The sequence below is a fragment of the Rosa chinensis genome, chromosome 7 (genome assembly GCF_002994745.2).
Source record: "Rosa chinensis cultivar Old Blush chromosome 7, RchiOBHm-V2, whole genome shotgun sequence".
NCBI classification, from domain to species: domain Eukaryota; kingdom Viridiplantae; phylum Streptophyta; class Magnoliopsida; order Rosales; family Rosaceae; genus Rosa; species Rosa chinensis.
This window is the reverse complement of record NC_037094.1, coordinates 49,732,659-49,759,395: the sequence shown is the minus strand read 5'-3', so window position 1 is coordinate 49,759,395 and position 26,737 is coordinate 49,732,659. Positions and strand designations below refer to the sequence as shown.

The 26,737-nt window shown below is 38.1% G+C and overlaps 1 protein-coding gene across 1 annotated transcript; it reads right to left on the bottom strand.

Moving 5' to 3' along the window:
* Positions 1–20,719: 20,719 nt before the first annotated feature.
* LOC112176771 (probable alkaline/neutral invertase D) lies at positions 20,720–26,526 on the bottom strand. The gene is made up of 5 exons (XM_024314849.2): positions 26,370–26,526; positions 25,566–25,993; positions 24,801–25,232; positions 23,086–23,644; positions 20,720–21,228 (listed from the first exon to the last, which is right to left on the bottom strand). Exons 2-5 carry the CDS (start codon positions 25,935–25,937, stop codon positions 20,933–20,935), a joined length of 1,659 nt encoding a protein of 552 aa, XP_024170617.1. The 5' UTR covers positions 25,938–25,993; positions 26,370–26,526; the 3' UTR covers positions 20,720–20,932.
* Positions 26,527–26,737: the final 211 nt, after the last annotated feature.

The following is a 26,737-nucleotide window of genomic DNA, read 5'->3' as shown; positions in this document are numbered from 1 at the left end:
AGTCCTCAGCCACTACCATGCCCACGCCCGCTCCGGCAGGATTTCCGCCTTCTCGATGCAAACACCGCCACAGAACCCTACCATGACCCATCGCTCCACGATACCACGCCGCCGCCGAAGTCGAAACCGGTACGACCTAGCGCTCCTCAACAGGTGCATGCTGTCGATCTGCAAACCGAGACCCACCATAACTGCACCACACGCATCCAAGAGAAATTTCGTGGATCTTGAGCCAAAACCACCTGTAAAGACCTTCGAGCAAACCCACCCCAGAGCCTCTGGGATGTTAGCCATCAGGTCCCGTCCGGCAGTAGATCACGCGTCATTAGTGAGGCCAAAAGGCCAGCCTAAATGCCATAGCTGCTGCCGGACGAGAGCAATCTCTTAGTTGAGCCGCCACCGACCTTTCTCTCTCTCTCAGAGCTCTTAGGGTTTCACCAACAAAAAAATATATATTTCTCTTACCTTTTGATTGACAAGATGGCTTTGTTAATAGTATAGATTACACTAAGAAATGAGGGCCAAAGGAACTCTAAGCTCTATCCCAAATTTCTTCAATTCAGAGTTCATTAGGTAGTTTCTTTCCCTTTGAACTATTTATGCATTCATAACATATTGAAATACACTATGCCAAGAATCAAGACTTTGATCATGAATTAAATCCTTTAGCTAGATTCTCGTGGACAGGTTAGGAGACCTAGTGCTAAAAGATTTACCCTAGACGTATTGGGCTGCATATATTTTCCTCAACTCCTCGGACTTTATCCTAAAATAGTTGAGCGTAATGTCCAATTGATATCTCTTTTAAATTTAAGGATAATGACCCAATGCCCAATTTTGAGTCAAGTTACTCCCACTTACTCCATTAAGAAAATTTTACTCTCATTTACCCAATTTAAATGCAAATGACCTATTTACCCCAATCTAATTAATAACTATAAACTTCTCTCTCTCCTCCTCCTATCAGATTCTCTCTCTCCTCCTCGTATCAGACACTCTCTCTCTCTCTCTCTCCCCTCCTCCTCCTCCTCCTCCTCTCAGCTCTCTCTCTTCCCCCGTCGAGTCGACTGAGTGAGTGACCACCATCTCCATCAACTCGAAGACACCGAGTTCATTACCGTCTTCGCCGGATGAGGACTGGACAGTTGTTGGTCAGGAGCTAGGCATCGGGGACTGGACAACGGTGTCCATCCATGGAGGCTTCGCCGTTCCTTCACTCATAGTCAAGCAAGACCAAAACTGACCCGCTGGAGAAGTCAATCAACCCTTACAGCAACCGCAACGTCGTCACCGGCGAGTTCTCGGGTTTTGATTTCGACGGCGTCATCTGGGTTCTAGGGTTTCGATTATGAGCGGGATGTCGCCGGGTTCCGGGCTTTGGATTCCGACAGCGGCTCCAAAGGACAACCGCTGCCGCAGCAGTCGGTTTCGTCGCCGCAGGGTTGGGATCTGTGTCCGGCTTGATTTCCAATACGACCTCGTCAATGTCTTCCATCGATGACCAGCTAAATATGCACGACCCAATCAGTTTGGGGCTTTCAGGTTGGTTTGGATTTTGGGGGTTTTGCTGTTTTTGATCAAATTGAGTTTCGGTGAATTTGATTCAATTGAAGGGAGTAAGATGTACAGAAATGAGCAATTTTATATTTTTATTGGATTTGGTAGTTGTGAAAAATAACTGCTTGTCTATTTTGTATCCTCTAAGAAATAATTGGTTTTGTTTGTGAATTGCTCAATGATCAGTTTCACGTTTGTATCTTCAAGTTTGGGATTTGGATTTTGTTACAAGTTGTTTTTCACTTAAGTTGATGATCAGAATAGCAGGATTAGTTAATTATTAGGAGGCAATAATCATTTTATTGGGGCAATACACTTATTCTTGGGGCAATAATGTCACACCCCGAATTTTGAAATAAGGATTCAAATCCGGAACATGACTAATAACAATACAAATAACGTTATGAATTTTTCTCTCAGAAACAACCACACCTTACACCTCTTAATATTACATAAACCAAATCCTCAAGCTACTTATTACAGCACACTCTCACCAAATCAAATTGTAAGCTCAAATGAGTATAATTCTCCTCACTAAAACAAATGCTGTAAATCTAACACTAATACTCTAAACCGCACGATCACTGCCCTGATTCTCCTGACCTGTGAGATTACCCGCTACACAATTTGAATAGTGTACCGGGATTGCAACAACACAAAACCCGGTAAGCTTTTTGCAAAGCTCGTGAGTAAACAAGAAAGAACTGTTGATTTATTATGTTACAATTCTTATAACTCAAGTAAACAATCAACAAATATTGCAGCATTAATATGTGAAATAACATTAAAGTAATACATGCTTGATCACAACCAACAAATATTACAACATTAATATGTGAAATAACATTAAAGCAACACATGCTTGATTTTCTTTTCACAAACACCTTCACATATTCAAAATATATCATAGATAGATATTTGATCAATTTCACATAAGTATATTTCTCTTTTTAGTGAATTTTCAGATTAACTGGTAACAAATCACAAATCCACGTACTAGGGACCGACGTACTATTCCCAAAGTACGGGTAAGCCGCAGCATACCAAAGACACAACTAAGGTATGTATACTCAAAGTAAGCACACTTCCTAAGAGTATAATAGTGCACTATCTGAAGGGACTAAAGCCCACAGCTTCCACGAAGCACAACCACGAAGCATAACCACGAAGCACAACCACGAAGCATAACCACGAAGCACAACCACGAAGCACATTTACCAGTAATTCACTTAAGCACGGGGTTGTTGTAATCACCCGGCTTCATAATTATATTTTTCAGACATAATCAAATTCACAACATACAATCTTTATAAATTTTAGATTGTATAAATGTATATGCACACCCATATAAAGAGACATATTATTTCAAGATAAATCTTTACTTCTTAAAATAATTTCCACATATTCACAATTGGCCATATAAAATAGCTTTCACATCACATGATCAACATTTCATTATTCAACAATTAAATGGGAGATTAATAGCTTGAATAATATCCAATCAATTCTCAATCATTTCATCATGCTAATCACACGCCAATCAATATATATTTCACGTAAATATATATATACGTAATCATCCGCTCAGGAATGACTACTAATACCAACTATAGTTTAAGTATAAAAACCGTGAAATTCATTTGTATAATGAAATCATTTTACTTACCTATGGACCGTAGTTGATCAAGTCCATATGATTTAAAACAAATATTTATTCCATAAATATTTTCACACAATTACCACAGAAAATAGAGTAATTAAAGGTACTCGGTTCGTAATATGAACCACGTGAGGTTTACTCACCTCTAATCCAGCTGCGTCTTCTAAAAAGTCAAATATAACGATATTCCAAACGCTCGTCAACTCAAACTGTCACCCACCTAATCAAATGTACTTGAAATTAGCCAACAATTCCAAAACATACTTAAACGACAATCCAACGGTCGGATTCTTCGCCCATGACCTCACAAAGTCATCGGGATAGTCATACGATCAACATATCAGAACTACAAGTCCATCGGACGGTCCGATCTTCACAGATCATTAATCGAACAATCGAAATTGATCGAAATCGTAAAATTCATAACTTAATCATACTATCTCCAAAAATTATGAATTATATATGCAGACGATCGTATCGACACGTAGAACACAAAAATGGACAGAAACTGTCTTGGGGTGGCCGGAGGTCGCCGGAAACCACCATCACAGTGGCGGCACCGCCGCCCATCCAAAGTCAAAATTTGACAAAACTCCCAACATGAAAGATCTTCATCTTAACTCGAATTGAAACTTTCATAACTACACCAAAGTCCGATTATAAGCCAAAAAGTAGAATTTTACCTCATAAGGTTTGAAACCCGAAGAACCCTAGTTTTGAATTAGTTCCAATTCGATCTCCACAGATGAAATCGATGCAATCCACCTTAGGGGAAATGATCTACATCCTCAGAAGTACAGAATCCCCTCAAGAATCACGGTAAAAGGTGGCCGGAGGAGGGAGAACGATGGTAGGGAAAAGAGGTGATTTCTAACTCGACTGCACCGTGTTCTTCGACTTGTAGCGGCTACCACGTTGGTTATTGCCCCTCAATGTCTTCTACAAAATTGTAATATAGCTCAAGCCCAGCAAAATCCCTTTTGGAATCAACTCGATTCGAGGTCGGATGAGAGAGATATCGGCAGGTGAAGGAAGAGCAGCATCGGCGAATTCCAGCTCGAGCTGTGCAGCTTCTCGGCCTCCTAGCGCCTTCCACGGTTCTTTTCTCACTTTGATGTCTTCTAGGAAGTTTTAACTGACTTCAAGGCGAATGAAATTACTTTTGGAATCAAGTCGATCGGAGGTCTGTGGAGGGAGATATGGCCGGTGGAAGAGAGAGGCCGAAATCTGGGCTCGGGAGGACGAACTGCAGCTGCAGTTCCTATTTTTGGAAATTCTAATTTTATTTTCGGAAATTTCCGAAAATAACCAATTTATACTAATTTGGAAACTTTTCAGAAAATCATAACTAATTCATACGAACTTCGATTTTTGCGTTCCGCATATGCACGCGATCGTATCGACGAGCTCTACAACTTTCATGAAGGAAGTTTTCTCAAATTCCATACGTATAAAAAGTCACTTTTTGATGCCCCCCTAAATAACGTTCGATTTCGAAAATAAAATCGTTCGAACTACTTACACAACTTCTCCAAGCTTCGTACTCGCTCCTATTACAGTAAAATCAATTCTAAAAATCCACGGAATTTAATTTGGATTTTTCGGGGTATTACAAATAATAATCTTACTATGGGGCAATAATATTTCTACTGGGGGGCAATGATCATATTATTAGGGGGCAGTAATATTTCTACTGGGGGCCAATAATCATATTATTAAGGGCTACTGTGGGGCAATAATAATATTACTGGGGTACAATAATATTCTCCCGTGACCTATGAGATCTCCGACGAGCTTTTTGAGAACTTCCGGCAACTTGTGACAGGATTCCGGCGACCGGTGATCTGATTTCGGCGACCGGCGACTGAAATCCAGCGAGCATTGACCGGACTCCGGTCAAATCTCCGTTGACTTCTCTCTAAGTGACAATGGGAGGGAGGGCAAAATTGTCTCAATAATATGCAAAAAATAATAAAAATAATACTTAATTGGGTATTAGGGCAAAAAATATGTAATTTGTTGGGTAAGTGGGAAATCTTATAAGATGCTTAGATAAGTGGGGTTAATGAAGCTCAATTTTTGGTAAATGGACATTTTCCCTTAAATTTATACTCAACCATCATGCGCATGCACAAACTTGCATAAGTTGTTGTTCTCTAAGGTAGAATGAGCCCTAGGGTCTTAGCTTAAGATTCCTATGTTGGACTTTGCCTGATAGCTTTATGCTACTTTGCTCACTTGTATGTCCAGTCTCACTAGGGATGAATGTTGGGGATATATCAATGGACATACAAGAGACTGGACGTACAGGAAGGTTTGTAGTGTCATCATTTTATCTCCAGGTTTAAGAACTTAAGCTGAAAATGATGATGGCAAAATCAATAGGAAGCAACAAGGGCGACCTATTAAGGCTAGTGGAGGAAACATCATTGAGCAAGAAAAAAGAGGAAGAGAAAAAACATCCCCAATAAACACATCCCTTATCTCCCTAAAGATTGTATCTCGATCAAGAATTCTTGTACGACTTCCAATTGAATCTCTTCAGAGGCCAAGTTTGTTGGAGAGGAAAGATCCCACATTAGAAAAAGTGACAAATAAAATATAACTTATAAGTGGGTGGATCTCACCAAATTGTACCGAGGCCTTTTGTGATTAAAACCCAACACCTATCGGGTGGTTAAGTTGGGACAATATCGGTACAATGGTGGGCCACAGGCCACGCTTGTCGCTGTTTAACATGATATCAGAGCGGGTTGCTCTTCAATACGTCGTCATCATGGACTCGGATATGGGTTCATTCATTAATTGATTCACCAATCTCCTCTCCAATCATGGACCTAGTTTGGGTTCATTAAATTGGCCATCGGAAGTTTCCGATTGGATTATTGCCAAGTGTCCGATGTGGGCCTTGGATTGTTATGTGATTGGTCAAGTCTCTAATGTGGGACTTGTGACCCGATTTCCAATGGAATCGGGTTTGTCAATTAATTCCACGTGCATACCTAGAGCTAGGTTGCACGTGAGGAGGCGTGTTGGAGAGGAAAGATCCCACATTAGAAAAAGTGACAAATAAAATATAACTTATAAGTGGGTGGATCTCACCCAATTGTACCGAGGCCTTTTGTGATTAAAACCCAACACCTATCGGGTGGTTAAGTTGGGACAATATCGGTACAATGGTGGGCCACAGGCCACGCTTATCGCTGTTTAACAAAGTTTTGTACGCAGGCCTTGGTATAGCATAATTAGAAACCCCAAATTCATCAATGTTCATCTCCACCGGTCTGAATCTGTTTTGATTTTTCTATTGCCAATCACAAAGGTAAGGTCATATATTTCTTTTTCAATGGCATCTGTTCCAGAAGAGAATTTAAACACTGTCTCAGTTGAATCAGAACTTCTACAGCCAAATTTCATCCCCAGTTATAGCAACTAGTCCCTAAACTCAACAAAAAATTTTGTTCGATCAGTTTCTTGCAATTAAAAATGGTAAGTCTGAGGTAGGAGGGTACAGTTTAAATTGCTTGAGAAGTATCAGAGCCACATTGCTTGATAACAAAGTTAAGATGGGAGGACTTATAGTCTTGAATCCTGTGACCAGGAAGCTGATTCCTCTTCCTCTTGGTACCTTACATCATCCATATAATGAATCCTATGGTTTTGCATTGAGTGATGTCACTGACTCACTGGTGAACATAAAATAGTCCATTTGTTTCGGGATGAATTGGGGTTTGTCAGCTGTGAGATTTTGAGTCTTGGGAGAAAAGCATGGAGAGAGGTCAATGGTCCCTGGTTTGGGCTCTTTGGTTGGTTTTGATATGCACCTATTTCAGCAATTGGTGCTTCTTTGCACTGGATTCCTCAGGTTGATTGGAGCGATTACATTGTATCTATGGAAGTCGACAAGGAGAAGTTTCACCAAATACCGCTCTCCAAAAATTGTAGAACTCATGACAGAATTATTGAAATTGGAGGCACATTGGCTTTTGTCATTCATGAAGATATAAAACCACATTGACATCTGGATTTTGAAGGGTTTCTTTGGGGAAGTCTGGACAAAGAATCACAGTATCACAGTGGGTTCCATTATAGACATGATTCCTTTTTTCTGTTTAAGAATCAAGGGAGAGATTATTTTCAAGAGAGATGAAGATGGCTCGTTATATGCTTATAACTTTGAACATCAAGTGATGACAAAGGTTGAGATGGTAAAGGGGCGTATCCCAACGTCTTCTGCTACATTCCTACCTCATGTCAACAACCTTGTATCATGGATGGATGGAAGTCTGGACGTGCATGATTGACTTTGTCCTCGGCATATGGACAGAGTGCGTGCTAGTTTGATGGACTTCAAGCTATTATTGCTTTTCTAAATTTTATTATGTTCAACAGGTGATAGAGAAGGCTAAAAGTGGAAATAATGTAAATGTTTCCTAATTTGATGGATGTTGTGCTATAATTGCTTTGATTGAAGATTGTATGAACGTGTAAAAGGTGATGAAATGCTGTGAAGAAACTGATAAGCTTAAGAAAGAGTGTTTAACTATCTTTTATGAAGTTAAAAAACAAAAATTTAAAAAAAAAAAAAATTCTGATAGGAGTTTTAGTTTGTACCTAGGTTCCCGCTGCTTTCATTTTTCTTGTTCCTAATTTTCTATGTATAAATGTGTGCTCTCTTTCACAAGCTTTTCCTTTTCCTCTTTCTGGTTTACTGTATTCTTCTATTTATAGAAAAAAGAAATAAATAATAGATAGCATAGGTTAGACTTTAAACATTGCTTGATTTGTACAGAAGGTGCTGAACGATTTTGATACGACTTTGTTAAAAAATTTCGATATAGTGTTAGTAGTGTCAATAATATGGATAGAGGGTGAGAGTTCTTTATTTGAATATTGTTATCTGCAGTGACAGTGATTGTGTAAATCTTGGTGCCCTTAAATACCATATTATCGCGTTTTATTATCATGGAGTGAGGTCAAGTTATTATTGCTTTGATTGAGAACTATATGAATACTAAAAGGGGATGAATGTGCACATATTAGCAGGGAAACATGAAATTAGCTTTTAGTAAGCTTTGGTTTCGAATCAGAATTAAGCAAAGAACTCTCCACCCATCACAAATGTGAAAAAGAGACTGTCTATTGATCAACATACACTGTATGTGAGTTGCAAAAAATAAAAGAAAGTTTTCGAATGAAAAAAAAAAAATCAAACTTCTTTACATGTCTTCCTCAATGCAATTTTTACAGTTGAAACAATATTGACATTGCTCACCATCCTTACCTACAGATCTTCATTGCCATTTTCTCGAAGTTTTGAGCATTCTCGAGAATATATATACCTTGCGAACTCAACTACTTTGAAGCTCCCATTTTAGTTTAAGATCTTGCCTCGAATGAGACCCTTTTCTATTACTGGGAAAAGTTCGTTGCCATTGAAACCATTTTAAAGATAGCCTCATGATAGGAGCATTATTATGCGGCAATAATATTGTTAATTCTCATATTTACTTTGTTAGTTTATCTTATTTTCTGGTTAATTTAGTTGTTTTTATATTTATTAGGTTTTCTGAAGCAAAGAAAGAGATAAGAGCAAAAGGAAGGAGACATGTGCAATTGATGGAGAATCGTGGGCTCTTGATGAATCAAGGAAGGTTAAGGCAACATGAAGAAAAATATATTCAACAATTAATTCTCTTGCCTCCACCTATTGGATAGTATTGGATAGAATGATGTCAATGAATCCTAAATCAATCAGAACATTAATCAAGGAGCTTTCCGTTGAAGCCAATGAGTTAGAGTAGCAAAAGGAAAGAAGAAAATTGTTACAAACTGAATAAAAACTCTCCTTGGACGTTCAAGAAACCTACCATCTCACATATGAAGAAGCATAGCCTCACCAGAGCTCAAGAAGAAGAAGAACTAAAAATCACGCTAGAAACTATCGATCACTAGACTCCCCGAGATCGATCGCCTCTCCGTATTTCTCAATTTTCTGATTTTTGTTGTCTCCTTTTTCCATGAACTCCTTTGTGCTCCCATTATGTGTAACTAAATTTCCAGTAGTTATGGGGTAGTTGAAGCCCCTAGACATGAACCATAATATGCATTGACATTCAATTTGTTTTCCAATTAATAAAGTTGAGGTTTTGTTTACTGTTTTCTCATTGATGAATTCTATGTTGGTGTGCTTTGAAGCCCTACTAAGTATGCATGCTAGGGTTCTAATACTTTGATTGTTTGATGCCTGGATCAATAGTTGGATTCCTCAAATTATCTAGAGAAGTAATTGGTAGTTTTCACTAGCAAGTAAACAAAATCCTAGGTTTAGCAAGGCGCTAAGTTATTTGTGATGCCTAGTGATTGCTCAAACTCTTTTCAAACTTAATGATCTCTGCATGTTTAATCTAATAAACATACCTTTAGGTTGAATTGCTTGGGAATATTCTAGGTGTAGAGCACTTCCTGCCTAGCATATAAAGTAAGAAAGAGTAATAGGTTGTGTTCAAGCGTACCAAGCCAACCTGAGCGTCTTCAACTAAGTTAATTGGTGGTAAATTGGATAAAGTGTGTTGTGTGTGATTGTTGGGGGTGGATACTTCATTCCTAGCTAGTTTCATCATCTTGATATCAACCATTTTAAAATCTGTTTCAGTTTTGTTTTACCTTATGTTCTCTATTTTCCTTTAAATAATATAGTAAACGACATCCAAAAATTCCCAAATTTTTTGTGCTGGACGTCTAGTGTGTCTAGTACATCCTTGTAAATTTTTGTATTTTTCTAAGTTGTTTTGGTTAGGCTTTAGTTTGTTTTGGACTGTTGTTCAGTAGAAGCTGCAGTCACGTTTTTGTGACTTTTGTTGAAGCATTTAGTTTAACTTAATCCTCTATGGGAGACCCTTATTTCCCTTATTTCCCTACACTACAGTTGACATATTTACAGGAGAATAAGGAAAATCAAGACCTGGAGAACACACTCAAAGACCGTTGGATTACCAACACAAACCTCCTTGGGTTGACTTCGAAGACTAAATCAGCTCCGTAGCCAACCAAACAGAGCTCGTCACTCGCCACTGGACATTCGTCGAATACCCGCCGAAAGAGATGAAAACACTGAAATCAAACCAGGAAGACAGAGAATCCAAACTGTTGATGTTAGCTTTCACTTTATGGGCATGGCCCAAGTTGGTATCCCATGTAAGCTGCATGTGCTAGGTTAATTACACATATGTAGACATATATATGTCTTTGAAAAGGGGCAGCCGTAATGGATGATAGAAGAGGAGAGAAATATTGAAAGTTGTCCATCCTTGAATGCTCATAGAGCCTACCTCTTCTTGTTGGTGACTTAGCTACTCCATAGTTGAAGCTTCTTAAGCTTAGTTGTGCTAGGTTAATTGCACATATGTAGACATATATATGTCTTTGAAAAGGGGCAGCCGTAATGGATGATAGAAGAGGAGAGAAATATTGAAAGCTATCCATCCTTGAATACTCATAGAGCCTACCTCTTCTTGTTGGTGACTTAGCTACTCCATAGTTGAAGCTTCTTAAGCTTAGTTGCTGGTGTTGCTATGTATTGTATATGAGAAGTAAGTATTCTTCTTCTTCTCTATTTGAATCAAGAAGAGAGTTAATAGGTTTGGGTGTATTGGGGATTTGCATAGAGAAAGTTGTTCATAAACTCTAGTTGTATGTTTCTCCAAATTGATCATAGTGAAATATCTTGCCGGCTCCGAAAGTGGATGTAGCTCAATCACACTGATTGAGTGAACCATTATAAATCTTGGTGTTCTTTGTGGTTTGTTTATTGGTTGCTTTCTTTTGCTTTGTTTGTTACTCTTGAATTCATATCAATACCTTGTTTGTTACACTTCCGCACAACAAACTGGTATCAGAGCTCCGATTCTGAATTTGGGAGTTGTGTATTGATTGGATTCAATGGCTGACAAAAAGAAAAATTCGAGTTCGAGTTCATCTTCGACTACTAGGCCATCAATTGGCAATGCCAAATTTGAAGTTGAGAAGTTCGATGGAACAAACAATTTTGGCATGTGGCAGTGTGAGATGATGGATGTTTTGTGTCAACAAGAATTGGATATAGTTCTTAAAGACAAACCAGAAGATATGAGTGAGAAGGAGTGGAAGCAGATTAAAGTGGGCTTGTGGTTCTATCAGATTGTGTCTTACAAAGGATACGAAGTTCTTTATCATGAAGGAAACTTCGGCAAAAGAGTTGTGGAAGAAATTGGAAGACCAATACATGATCAAGAGTACTGAAAACTGGTTTCACTTAAAGACGCAGCTTTTCCGATTCAATTATCGACAAGGTATTTCTATGTCTGAACACATCAGTGATTTCAATAAGATACTTGCAGATTTGGCTAATTTAGATGTGCAAATTAGTGATGAGGATAAGGCTTTGTGTTTGCTAAATTCTTTTCCTGATGAGTATGAGCATTTGATTACAACTTTGTTGCATGGAAAAAAATATGTGAAATTTGATGATGTGTTTAATTCATTGATAAATAATGAGTGTTGAAAGAACGAGAAGCAATTGGAAAAAGTGACAGGTGAAGCACTTGTAGCAAGAGGAAGATCTGATGATAGAAAGTTTGGTGGAAAAAGAGGTAATTCTCGTTCCAAGTCAAGAGGCAAATTTCCTGCAAAACATGAATGTGCCTTTTGCCGCCAAAAGAGGCATTAGAAGAAAGATCGTCCCAAGTTGAAGACTAGAGACAAGAAGGGTTTTGAAGTGAATGTTGCGAAATTTGAAGATGATGATGACTTTGGTTTCGCATTGAGTTGTTCATCTACCTTCGATGATTTTGAAGAGGATGAGATTGATTTTGCTTTAGCAAGCTCATCTGCACTTGATTAATCTAACAAAGGTTTCTGGATTCGGGTTATACACACCACATGTATCCTAACAGGAATGGTTCTCTACTTTAAGAGAAGTAAATGGCGGAGTAGTTTTGATGGGAGATGATAATCCTTGCAGAACTAGAGGGATTGGTACAATTCGTCTCAAAATGCATGATAGGGTTATTAGAGAATTGACAAATGTTCTATATGTTCCGACTTGAAGAAAAATCTTATCTCTTTGGGAACTTTAGAATCAAAGGGTCTCACAATTACATTGAAGAATGGAGTTGCTAGAGTTGTCTCCGGTTCACTTGTGATGATGAGAGGTACTAGACATAGAAACTTGTATTTTCTACAAGGGAGTACAGTGACAAGTGAAACAACAATTTCTGAGACTACAGATGATGCAGATACTACCAAATTATGGCACATGCTGGTGAGAAAGCAATGCTGGGATTAGTGAAGCAAGGTTTGTTGAAGGGTGCAAAGACTTGCAAATTGGAATTTTGTGAACCTTGTGTATTGGGAAAGCAAGGTAGAGTGAAGTTTGGTATTGCAGTTCATCAGACTAAAGGTGCTCTAGACTATGTTCACACAGATGTGTGGGGACCTACCAAAACTGCATCTTTGGGAGGTAAGCACTACTATGTCTCTTTCGTTGATGACTTCTCTAGAAGAGTATGGGTGTACACCATTAAGCATAAAGATGAGGTCTTAGATATATTTGTGAAGTGGAAGAAGATGATTGAGACTCAGACCGGTCGAAAATTTAAGAGGCTCAGATCAGATAATGGTGTTGAATAAAAGTCTGATCCATTCTTGAAGTTATGTCAAGATGAGGGCATTGTAAGACACTTCACAGTTAGAGAGACACCACAATAGAATGGGGTGGCAGAGCACATGAATCGTACTTTACTAGAGATAGTTCCATGTATGTTGTCTAATGCTAGATTAGGCAAAGAGTTTTGGGCTGAGGCAGTTATATATGCAGGCCTTCTCATCAACAGGTTGCCTACTGCTGCAAATGAAGGTAAAATGCCCATAGAGGTATGATCTGGAAAACTTGCTACAGATTATCATTATTTACATATTTTTGGTTGTCCTGCTTATTTTCATGTCAAGGAAAGCAAGCTTGATCCAAGAGCCAAGAAAGCTATTTTCTTGGGATTTAATGATAGTGTGAAGGGATTTAAGCTTTGGTGTCCAGATGTGAGGAAAGTTATTGTAAGCAGAGATGTGACATTTGATAAGGCTGTTATGGTTAATCAGAGTGAGCAGACTGATTCTCAAAAACAAGAGATGACCATAGAGAGTCTGAAGCAGGTGGAGTTTAAAGAAAACGATGATGAAACTCCGATTGATCCAAGAAGTCCTACAGTTGAGTCACATGATTCAACAAATAAGGATTCAAGTATTAAAGTCGAGGCTCAAGCTCAAGAGTCTCCACAACAACATGGACCTATTGCACTTAGAAAAGGAAAAAGAAATGCTCCAAAGCCAGCTTGGCTAAATGATATGGTAACTTATGCACTTCCAATTACTGAAGAAGAAATTCCTTCTACCTATGAAGAAGCTGTGATACATGCATATAGTGTCGAGTGGGAAAAAGCAATGGATGAGGAGATGAAGTCTCTTCACAAGAACAAGACTTGGGAGTTGGTTCAGTTACCACATGGGAATATAGCAATTGGCTGCAAATGGGGGTTTGCTAAAAAGGAAGGATCTCGGTATGGCAAGATTGGTAGCTAAAGGCTATGCACAAAAAGAAGGAATATACTACAATGAGGTATTTTATCCTGCTGTGAAGCATTCTTCTATTCGTATTCTATTAGCCTTGGTTGCACAGTTTGATCTTGAGTTAGCACAACTTGATGTCAAAACTGCATTTTTACATGGTGAATTGAAAGAAGAGATCTAAATGACTTAGCCAGATGGTTTCAAAGTTGCTGGTAAGGAAAAATTGGTTTTCAAACTACATAAATCATTGTATGGTTTGAAATAGTCCCCAAGACAGTGGTATAAGCAGTTTGATAAATTTATGTTTGGTCAGAAGTACACTAGGAGTCTTTATGATCCATGTGTTTACTTTCACAAGCTACATGATGGGACTTTCATTTATTTGTTCTTATATGTTGATGATATGCTAATTGCATCTAAGATCAAGGTGGAGATTTAAAAATTAAAATCACAGTTGAGTGGTGAATTTTTTTTTTTTTTTTTTTTTTAAAAACCCCACCCCATTCCCACCCTTGATGGGGCTCGAACTCTTGACCTCTTATATATGAGACCAAAGCCTTACCACCCCACCAAACACACACACCCTGGTGAATTTGAAATGAAGGACTTGGGAGAAGCTAATAAGATTTTGGGCATGGAAATTGAAAGAGATAGATCAAAAGGCAAGGTTTGAAGGTACGACATCAGTTTGGCATGGTTGATAAAACTAAACCTGTAAGTACACCTCTTGTCTCTCATTTCAAGCTTAAATCTACTATGTCTCCTAGCACTGATGATGATATGCTGGCATGGTTGATAAAACTAAACATGTAAGTACACCTCTTATCTCTCATTTCAAGCTTAAATCTACTATGTCTCCTAGCACTGATGATGATATGCAATATATGGTTAAAGTTCCTTAAGCTAGTGTTGTTGGTAGCTTGATGTATGGTATGGTGTGTACTAGACCTGACATTTCACAGGCTTTAAGTGTGGTGAGCAGATATATGCATAACCCAAGTAAAAGCCATTGGTAAGTAGTGAAATAGATTCTACGGTATATTCTTGGTACTGTGGATGTTGGAATTGTGTTTCAGCAGGATAAGATGAGTCAGTGTGCTGTTAGATATGTGGACTCTGATTTCGCAAGCGATTTGGATAAGTGCCGATCTACTACAGTTTATGTGTTTACTCTTGCTAGTGGACCGGTAAGTTGGAAGTCGAACTTGCAGTCTACTATTGCTCTGTTGACTATAAAAGCTGAATACATGGCGGTAACAGAGGGTGCAAAAGAAGCAGTTTGGCTTTTGGTTTACTTGAGGACTTGGGAATAATTCAAGATTATGTGGATCTCTATTGTGATAGTCAGAGTGCTATTCATTTAGCAGAGAACCAGATTACTCATGCTCGCACTAAACATATCAATGTCAAATTTCACAAGATTCGTCAACTGGTAGACGATGGTGATATAGAGCTCCTGAAAGTTGGTACGGAAGACAACCCTGCTGATATGTTGACTAAACCAGTTCCATTGAGCAAGTTCAAGCATTGCTTGAACTTGATTGGTGTTCGTAGCATTTGATTCTTCCTACGGGGATGTCGGAGCGACAAATTGATATATGATATTCTACTTGTGATATTATTGTATTAAGTGAAGCCAAGGTGGAGATTGTTGATGTTGGCTTTCACTTTATGGGCTTGGCCCAAGTTGGTATCCCATGTGAACTGCATGTGCTAGGTTAATTGCACATATGTAGACATATATATGTCTTTGAAAAGGGGCAACCGTAAAGGATGATTGAAGAGAAGAGAAATATTGAAAGCTATCCATCCTTGAAAACTCATAGAGACTACGTACCTCTTCTTGTTGGTGACTTAGCTACTCCATAGTTGAAGCTTCTTAAGCTTAGTTGTTGGTGTTGCTATGTATTGTATATGAGAAGTAAGTATTCATCTTCTTCTCTATTTGAATCAAGAAGAGAGTTAATAGGTATGGGTGTATTGGGGATTTGCGTAGAGAAAGTTGTTCATAAACTCTAGTTGTATGTTTCTCCAAATTGATCATAGTGCAATATCTTGCCGGCTCCGAAAGTGGATGTAGCTCAATCACACCGATTGAGTGAACCACTATAAATCTTGGTGTTCTTTGTGGTTTGTTTATTGGTTGCTTTCTTTTGCTTTGTTTGTTACTCTTGAATTCATATCAATACATTGTTTGTTACGCTTCCGCATAACATAGACTGAACACGTCAACCGATTAATATCACCACGAGACCAAGATTGCCACAACCTTGACAAGCCAACCCCGAGTTAGATGTCACAGTTCCCTACAATCCCTATGGCCAAGCCCAGCCCTGGCCCAGGGCAGCCAAGGCGATAGCCCCAACAAAGTACTACTCACTCATAATTACATATACTAACTTCATAATCAAACTAAACACCAAAATATAATCTAGAGTAAAAGGGATAGAGTTGGCTTAGTGGTGTGTTGGATGGTCCCCAAGCTCAAGTCTTGGTAGTGATGGTGGTGGTGGTGATTCCCTCTCCTTCTTGCTTTTGAAGATTTGATGATAAAAGATAGTGAAGCTTGTATTATGTATTGTGTTAATAGGTGGAGTAGATGGAGAAAATGATGATAGAAAAGAGAGAGGAGAAATGATATAGTAGTGGTGGTGTTAATGGAGGTAGAGGATAAGAAATGGTAGTGGTGATGGAGGAGATAAAGTAGTATGGATAGTATGTGTTTGAATTTTGGGAGGTGGAGATGGAGGTTTTGTGGTGGAGATAGAGAGAAAGAAGATGTAATGGGGTAGTATGGGTGATGGTTGAAGAGTATAATGAAGATGTGCTTATATAGGGAAGAGAGAGAGGTGTAAGATGATGAAGAAAGACAAATGGAGCAGCTAACTTCATGAATGGAGCTAAAAGGAAGAGTGTTGAAGTAGTAATAAATCCCAAAAACAAGGGAAAATGGTATGGAAGAGGTGGAGTAACAAGAGGGAAGTGATGATGACTTACTAAAGAGAGTAGAGTAGAAAAATATGGCTAAGGGAGAAGAGAGGAGCAGCTAGCTCTCTTTATTGTGCATAGGAAGCATGAAAATGAAGAGTGTTGGAGTGGTTTTGGGTCACCAAAGTCAAGGTGACAAGCATGGGAGAGAAAATGCATAGGGATGCCTATTATCCAAAAGATAATATGATGGATTAATACTGCCATAATCTTGTAAGATTGTTCTAGGACTCTCCTTGATAATTGCAGCATCATAGACCTCCCGAAAATGCACAAGAAATCCACCCAAAGAAGATTTCCACCTAAACTGCCCTGTTTTGACTAGAATACGTTTTCTTTCTCTAAAGCTTTCGTCTTAGACAAGGATTGACTTGGTATTGCCATGATTCTGGATGGTTCTTTCCTTATCCATGATCTGTGACATCATATATTCAATAATGATCAATAACCTTCTAGAAAAACTCCAAGTAAATCACCGAAAAATCTCCCAACAAGCTTCATGAAAAGCTTATCGTTTCTGCATTATTAGGAAGCCTATTTTGCACTTGATTTCCTGCTGCTCGTTGATGATTCTGACTAGTTCTTTGGCTCATGTTAAAGTAACACATCATATATTTAAGGAATAATGGCCCTTTCTGTAAAGATGCAGTTGGAAGAATGCAAGAAATGCTTTCCAAAACTATTCCCGAAAAGCTGATTCTGAAACTGCAGTTTTCTGCTTTGCAGCAACTCTTTTGCATAACAATTTCCGTGGACTTCTCTTGTAATTTCCGGCCAAAAGAGTGGTCAAACTTAGTCCTTCGCATCAATACTTCATGGTCCATGGCTTCATTGCTCCATTTAAACTCCTATTTTTTTGGGATTGCTTCACGAAGTATTTGTGCAGCTAAAAGTGGTGGTGCATGGAAAATTTGCCGAAATTTTCACTTTTTCTCCTCTTGTCAAAATTTTGCTACAAAACATGGAATTAGATTAGTCAACACTAAATTGGACTTTTAGAACAAGTAATTTCCATATTTTGGAGCACAAATATATATATATATATATATATTATGATCCAATAAGGCTCGATTTTTCTAAGTGAGCGATGGTTGTATAATGAGTGGTTTATTCTTATGTATCATCATGGTACCACCACAACTTCATGTCTGTTTATCGAATGGTAGCGGAAAGAAATGTAATGGTCATTCTGACTTGAGATCAATATATTGGCATGACAGATGGATTTTTGTACAAGCTTCATATCAAGTCACTAGACCTCATAACACTACTTTCAACAAAGTTACAGATCTTATTGATGCAACAAATGGGCAATGGAAAGCTGCAGCAGTGTACAGTCTATTTCCAAATGAGGTGGCCTCAAGAATCCTATGCATTACCCTTGGCAGAAACCACAGTCCTGACAGAATTATATGGTGCCTGGAAAATAAAGGGCATTACTCTGTCAAATCAGCGTATTGGATTGCAAGACAGGAAGTTATGCAAAATGCTCTTGTGTCTACGTCTAATGGTGATCCATAAAAGGAGCTATAGAGTTGTTTATCGAAAGCCAAAGTTCCTGGAAAGGTTAGCATTTGTGTATGGAGGGCATACAACAACCTACTCCCAACAAGAGAGAGACTTCTAACCAAGGGTTTTGAAGGAGATAGAGGATGCATCCTCTGTAGTCATCAAATAGAAGATGTGGCTCACCTTTTTTATGAGTGTCCAACAGCTTCTACCATCATCTCAGAAGCACCATTTCACTTGCACAACACGCTGCTACCTTCTATAAATTTCAAAGAGTGGATGCTCGAGAGAGCACTTACTTTGAGTTTTGATATTTTTGCATGGTTAATGATGATAGTTTGGGCTTTGTGGAAAAATAGAAACAACATACTACGGTCAGGCAAAAAACAAAACACCTCACGATATTGTCTTAAGCTGTTTTACATGGCTTGATGAGTTTCAGAAAACATGAGGCAGTACGAAGCAACCTCGCTGGCAACAACAGCAGAGATGGAAGCCTCCAGACAATGGTGCTTTGAAATTGAATATGGATGCAGCCTCCTTTTAATGAAAGTTCTTCAGCTGATTCAAAAAAAAAAAAACAGCAACAACAACAACAAAAATAAAAGGTCATGCAAAATGGCAACAATAAGAATTTTGTGGTCACTCACCCTTAGATTTATTATTAAAGTTTGAGATTAAAAAAATGAATTTTAAGTGTTTTGATCTCAATCCTGGAAATTAAATCTAATGGTAAATGACCACAAAATTCTTGGTCACTTAGTGACGATGTGATCACCATTAACAATAAAAGTAACAAAAAAGATGTCATGGAATTGGCAAAGAGGGGAAAAGTTTCCAAAGAACTCAAATCTGCAATTAGATGTATCATTAATAACTACAACAAGAAAGAAGGCATCAACCATCCATTGCACCCCATCATTTCCACGCTTTGGGGAATGTCCCTGCTGCATCAATTCTCCTACTCAGAAAAGAAAAATGAGTCATCAATCCCATTTTCAGATTTGATTTGTCATTAATCGAAAATAGACTGCCCAAGTGCCAACTGCCAAGCAATGGCAATCAAGTTTTGTCCTCAAATCTAATGCCCAAGAGATTATAAAGAGAAGAGGAGATACCAGAGAGGTACTCTAATTAGCAGCTGTGTACTTCAACTATATCTAGTTTCCGACTTTCCATGAAGAGCAACATTAACCCTGGCGCCGATCATTGCGATGCAGACCGAGGGCATGAAGATGAAGAGTTACTCGAGACTAGTAAGGATCTAGAGATGAGCAGGAGGACATTTTCCATGAGGGAGATGAAGCACAACTTAGCATTTGACGGTGCAGTCAGGAGAGCTTTTTCCATGAGAGCATCATTAGTTTCAGGAGGAGGATCAGGGTATCATAGGATTGACCTTGATCACCAAGTTCATTACGACTGGGATATTAATGCAGATCATGATCATGATCAGCATGTTAACTTCATCGGTGCACGACTTAATCAATCTGGAAAAGTAGTATTCGAGGGTGATCAAACGGCAATGTTGAAGATAAAACCAACAAAGCTTGTCAAGAAAAAAGGCAGCAATATCTTGGAAGCTTGTAAGCGGCTCTTTGGTTTTTAATTAGTCGACCTTATAGTGGGATTAGTCTCTGTCGAGTCTTGATCTATGCATAGTTATGATCTTTTTTTTTTTTTTTTTTTTTGAAAGGATGCATATTTATGTTTATGTTAATATACTTGTACCTGTAGTTAATAGCCTCAACCTTCATCCCTCCTCCCAGTAGCTTCTAATGGTCTATGTGCCAATAATTGATATTTAACATTTCTAATTTTATAATCCAGTCTTGATTTCCTCTTTTGGGTTGGAATCAATACAAGACAAATTTTAAAGTACTAAAAAGAGGAAAGATGGTGTGTGGATTGTTAAAACAAACTAAATCCATTCGGTAAGAAGGTTTGATACACCTCTAGTAGCAAATTTGACACTTAAGTTTGCAGCAAAACCCTATGACTAACCCAAACACAAGTTCTGTTTCTAGGAGACATCACTAGTTGAGTACCAAACTTCAAAAATTGCCGGAAGGAAGACCTTTCCACTCAAAACACAACAAAGATCAACAAACTTGAGTAGTGTTTTAACAAACTGATCTATTTCTTTCCATGGGGCAGCCGTTTTGTTTCATATATGACCATTTTCCAGTTCAAGGACTCTCAAATAGCATGTCACCCAACAAAGTAGTCAAAATAATAAGAAACCGACATGAACTTTCCGAAACTGTCCATTAACATATTGAATAAAATCAATCCAGACTGTTCCTATAAAAAGCAAAGACGAGCCTCATTTCAGCCTGTCTAGATCTTATTACCTCTGAGCACATAGAAACGACAGAAGGCCATCCCAATCAGGATTCGAAATAGAAAAGACCAAATGTATCTTTTATTTGAAAACAAAAAACTAGTCTTATTGTACACAAAACCATATTGTCAATCAAGTCTACAAGGATAGAAACCTCCAAAGAATGGTGTAGGGTTGCAATGAAATAACAAGTATCTCTCACCGTTTGTCTTTCCTCTATTCTTTTTTTTTTTTTTCGCTATTTTCTTCTCTAGCTTTATTTGATGAACTTTTCAGCAAGTCCACGATGATGATCTCCTAATTACAGGCTTCATTTGCTTGTCCTCTTCCAGTGAGATCATACCCAAGTGAGATGGATCTTCTAGCATCATCTTTGCAACCAGATATCCAGATATTGACCATGTCTGGTACTTCCTTGCCTGTTTGCCAATATATCTCCCTAGTTTCCCATCATAATATTCTGGCCAAGAATCTTTTAGCAGACGACTCTCAGCAAGCTCAATTGTCTTTCTTGCAATTTGTGGTCGTCCCGTTTTAATGCAGGCAGCCGTTAGCATCCATAATAGCACTGCACGAATGTGAATGGGAAAAAAAAATCCAACAAAGAGAAAACCGGGGGTCAAGAAACATCAAATGCAATCCTTCCAGTCAATGTTGAGCGAAAACAATCAAAATAACCAAAGAAATAAATTTGTAATGCCATGACATTGCATAATGTATAAATGGAAAGATAAGAGATCAAACAATTTAGAGGAAGAGATTGAAGAATTAGAAAGAAAGAAAAGAATCAAAGCACATGTCTACAATTATTAATCTTGGTGTTTCTTTTTCTACAGAAAGCTCCTGAGGTTGGAACAACACTCCGTGGAGTCCAAGCTGAGACTAAAAAGGAGGGTAAGACTTAATTATAACCATGTGGTTCAGCTAGAAGGTTTTCAGTTTATATTCAGTTAGTAGAAATATATCAACATGACTAACACCGGACACTAGAAAACAAATGCATTTATCACACTATCTGAAAGCGGGAAATCATATTATTAGTATGCTAGTAAAGATAAGATGGTCGTATTTGAAAATAACCAGTAAAATAGTAAGGATCAAACCAGGTTCCTGGTTCTTAGTACTTATCCAACGAGGAAAGCTCACATCAACATATTCAGAAACCAACTGGTACCCAAATAGAAATAAAATTAAAACAATCACAATGCAACCCTGCTTGGAAAAGAAATCAAGTCTCTTATACTATGACAAATCAACTAATAGTCTGGTTGTTTTATTTGCATAATTATTTTTCCATTATCAAAATCACAAAAACAACAGTGACTTTTTTTTGGACGTGAACAGTTAATCCTTGAACATATGTTTTCACAGAAACTCTAAAAGACTAGCTTCGAATGAAAATCAAATTATCAACTCTCTTGTTTGGAACCAGTTTACAGTGGAGAAATCAAAAAAGAAAAGACTATTCACTAATGTTTTATACTAGATAATTGCGTTTAAAAGCATTTTTTCAAAATCAACAATAAATATCAACAAGGCCGTAATTATAGTGCTTCAGATGAATGGGAACACAAGGCAGCATCCCAATATCACTCCTTCATGAAAAAACTAAAAAATAAAAATGAAATAAACACAAGATCTTATCTGATGAAATGCTAGCGGAAGGTGATGAAAACTTAACACTTTTGGTCAGCTACAAGAAACTCTTCAAAATGCATCAAGTTAAAGTGAAAACCAGAGAGAAACATAAAATGGCAGAGGAAGGGTACAAGTAATAGAAAATCATGTTTAGAAAAGATTTAGGGACGCAGTGTATCATTAAATCAGACCAACTGACATAACAGCAGACCCAAATTAGTTTCATTTTGTCTCATTTCCGAATCTTACGCAACCAAACTTTTTATCCATGATTTCTGTCAACAAGAAAGTATGTGTAAAATTCCACAAAAAACTGAGTAATAAACATAATTCTCGATCTTATGCTCCTCGAAGATTCAGAGTAGACAACAAAAACTATTATTAGTAAGAACGAGTTGGAAGTTTGAGCATGTGGGCAAGCTTCACCTATTCTCTCATTCATCTCATCAAAGCTTTTATGTTTCAATTAAGTGGATTATTATGTGGAAACCGCTAAAATTCTAAATCTTCAAACAGACAATATGCTTCTATATTCTGAATCAGTCAAAAAGCTCACATGGGATTTCTTTAAGTAGTGCCCTTTGCGTACAGCTTTTTCTGGTAATGCTAATTCATATATCAGTTATCTTTTCCTCCATACAGCTTTTAAAGGCAAAGCTAATTCTCATATCGGTTATCTTTTACTCCTTGGAATAAGGTCACAGTCTTTCAATGTAACATCCATATCAAGTTTTTATATGCATATAAAGAAATAGCCAAGAAACTTCAAGGGAAGGGAGGAACAAACCTGGCCAAGACCCTCCATTATGGTAGCTCCATCTGGTATTCTTAGGATCACAACCAGTAACAATTCGCCACTCGTGACTATCAATTGCTGGATAAACAATTTTTAGCGGCATTTCTCCCACCAACTCTTCCCAACGAGCTTCAATTAGATCCATTATAGCTATTGATTGCTCTGGGGTTGCAAGGGAAGATAGAATTGCAATACAATTACCCAGAGCAAACCATCTAAAATCCATCCTTGCAGGACTCACATTGCCAATAAAGTAGCCACCACGTGTGGGCATAAAATCAAATACCCAGTCTGGGATGGAATCAGGAATGACATTGAACTTATTTACTGCAGTGTGTGAATACTCTTCAGTCTTATAACGGTATATGTCATTTAATTGTTGGAAATCAAGCCAGAAGTAACCTCGCATGTGGTAACTTAAGGCATGCAAACGCTTTGAAATTCGGTCTATAAATTCTTTTCCTTCTGTATCAGGTTTTAGCAATGCACAAGCACATCTGAGCGCCATAAAGAACAGAGCTTGAATTTCAATAGGATAACCATATATTCCCTGGAAAAATAATTCATAAATTAGAACATTTAAATGAGAAAATATATCAACACTATAATAAAATGAGTAAGTCCTCTGGCAGAGCACAGAAATAAGATAATCTATATATCACACAAAGGTAAAGAGTAAAAGACAGAAATACATAAAACAGTGCACTAGAATTATACAGTTCAATATTTTTCTTCACTAATTCCTTGTTAGTTTCCTTATCTTTCTATGGATGTAAATTTCAACCTCATTATCCTAAGCAAGCACTGTTTACCCATGACCGAGAAAATATTTTCTTAATGTACATGGCTTGCCAGGAATTTGCAAGTTTATGTTTTCTAATAGACAGCTCCACCAATTTCTATATACAAGATACTCCATAAACTAAAAGGGGGTAAAAAGTTTGCAATATTAAGTACAATTTCTTAATATCATTTCTATATGAATGATGGTACCAAAGAAACTAATCACATAATGGTCTTCTGCTTTGATTTCTAAAGCTATGGTATCTTAGCTTCTTAATGCACCAAGTTGTTTATGGACTTTCATCAACTGGACCTATGGCCTACAACTTGAGTCATGTTCAAATTCATTCTGGTGAGGTTTCTGGAAAGATCATTGCAGTGAGTCGAGTGTTTCTCTCAGGTTTTCAGAAGAAAAGAAGAAGGTGTGAGTTGAGTACCTCCATTTCAAAAGAATTTGTGGTAAACTGTGGTTATGCCTTTAAATAGCAATAGAACTGAAGAATATGAAATAAATGATTTGATTCTAAATCTAAATGTATGCTTGAGCATTGCAAAGTAAATGAAAGGTTAAGTTGACATGAATGTATATATAGTATTTTCAAATAAAGAAACCATTAATATGTCCTACTATGATCTGCTTATTGATGAGATTCCTCCATGCACAATAATCATCGACCAAGTGTTTTACCAAAACTCCCAGCAACAAAGCCATACTGGCAAATATATTAGGAAAGTAAAAGAAAGATTTTACAAAAATTTTGAAATGGTTATAGCCAGAGTAATCAGTTTTAAGTTCATCCTGACTTCCACATCAACAAGAATATTCATAATAAAGCTTTATTAACTGAGGGCTACTCAAGCTACTTCTTATGTCATTTAACAGATTCCTTGTAAGATGTTTGTCGCATTTAAATGCAACTTACCATTCTACGATCAATCATAGAGCATCCATCAGCGCAAAGCAAAGTTGGGAATGTATCAAAACCTTCTGACAGACATAGAGTCAATATAAGCTTGATGCCCTTTTGGCAATCTGTTGTTTCCGCCAGAGATAAATCCCCTGTTGACTTTGTATATGCACGGAGCAGTATAATCCACCAGAAACCAGAGTCAACAGGAGCAACTCGTCCAATTGCACTCTCACCAAAATCTGCATGGATAGTATCTGTCTTCCGAATAGGGTCATGAAGAACTTTGAAGCTTGCTGGCATTGCACCTTCTCCAAGCTTGAACCGGTCTATTCTTTTTTCCCACCCTTGAAGCTGAAGGGTCTTCAAGAGAAAGTTTTTCACTATCTCAGGCTCACCATTCATTAGGAAAGCCAGAGCACTTGGTACAAAGTCTCGCACAAAAACCTAAACAGAACAATAGAATATATCAAGAGTTAGTTCCCATTTACATCAACCCCTCATATTAATCACGTTTTCAATCTCTCTTTTACTTCCGCAAGGAAAAAAAATTATGAAAACCTATGCAAAACTGTAAAAAAAGAAAAACACTATAACTATCTCCATGAAATGTGAAACAAGTTTTCAGTTCAATATACACAAGTCCCCAAGGTTCTTCGACTTCATCAGACAGCGAAAAACTAAGAATCCATCTCAACTCAAAACATATTGATGGCTCAAAACAGCCTTATCTCTACAACTATAACTGTGGTAAAAAAAAAAAAAAAAAATGAAGTATACCTGATCATAGTTCAAAACTTCCTCAGAGGCATGATCATATGCAGCAATGGTCCCCACCGGCTGGTTTCGGAAGAACACCAGTGAGCGACGGAGAGCATCCCACGCCTCGGCAACCATTGGATGGGGCTCAAATGAGTTGCGAGTGGACGAAACAGGAGTGTCGAAACCGGACCTTCCCCCCGGCGAGTATGAGCTATCTAAGTTGTCCAACCCGGCTCTGGCGAGACCAATGGAGAGCTCGCTGAGTGACCTCTCGTCAAAGGACCTCTCCCTCTTAATGTTGAGCCTCGGCTTGTCAAGAAGCCGCGACAAATCGTAGTCGTCCATGTCCGAGATGGAGCAATGTGAGCTCACATTTCGCAGTCCCTCCATTTCTCTTCTTCTTCTTTTTCAAAAACGCTCAAATGGCTTCTTAACAGATCTGAGCTCTACAAAGACAACGTGTACCAAACATTAGGACAAAAAGAATTTTTCTACAGCGCCAGTAAATTCAGAAGTGAAGACAAAACGACGAGGGTAAAAATCCGTTTTTACTGCGGTTACTAATTTCAGTGCCAAAAGATTTGGATTATTTAAAAGGAGGAAACAAAAAACGAGTGAGATTAAACAAATGTAATAAAGCGTATATCAAGATCGACGAGAATGGAGCACAACGCATTCAATCGGAAGCTACAAACGGCATTAATGGAGGAACCAACGGATCAGCATACCGACGAATCCGTGATACAAGGTCCAGATCTGAACCGCCTCAGCGGAAAAGACAGGATAAAATTGAGAGAAGCGAAGGAGTTGGAGAGCGCGAACCTGAGAGAGGATGGAAGTCGAGAATCTCCGGCAGCGTGATCGGACGGTGACCGGCAACTTCGCCGGAAACTGGTCGCCGGGAACTGGAAAAGCAAAGAGAAGGGGGGGAGAAAAAAGGAAGAAGAAGAGAAAAAAGAAGCATTTGTACAACTACTCGTATTTATAGGGAGAGCAGCAGAGACCAGCGAGCAACTGCCCGAAATAAAAAATTAATATTATAAAAAGTTACCAAAACGAGTAAAATGAGCGGTCACGCTTAGTTTGTTAGTTGATAATGTACTCAATCGTGCACGTTGTTAGTTAACTTGTACTCAGTTCTGCATTTTTATCGTTAGATTTAAAATCGAGGGTGAAAATATAATAAGTCA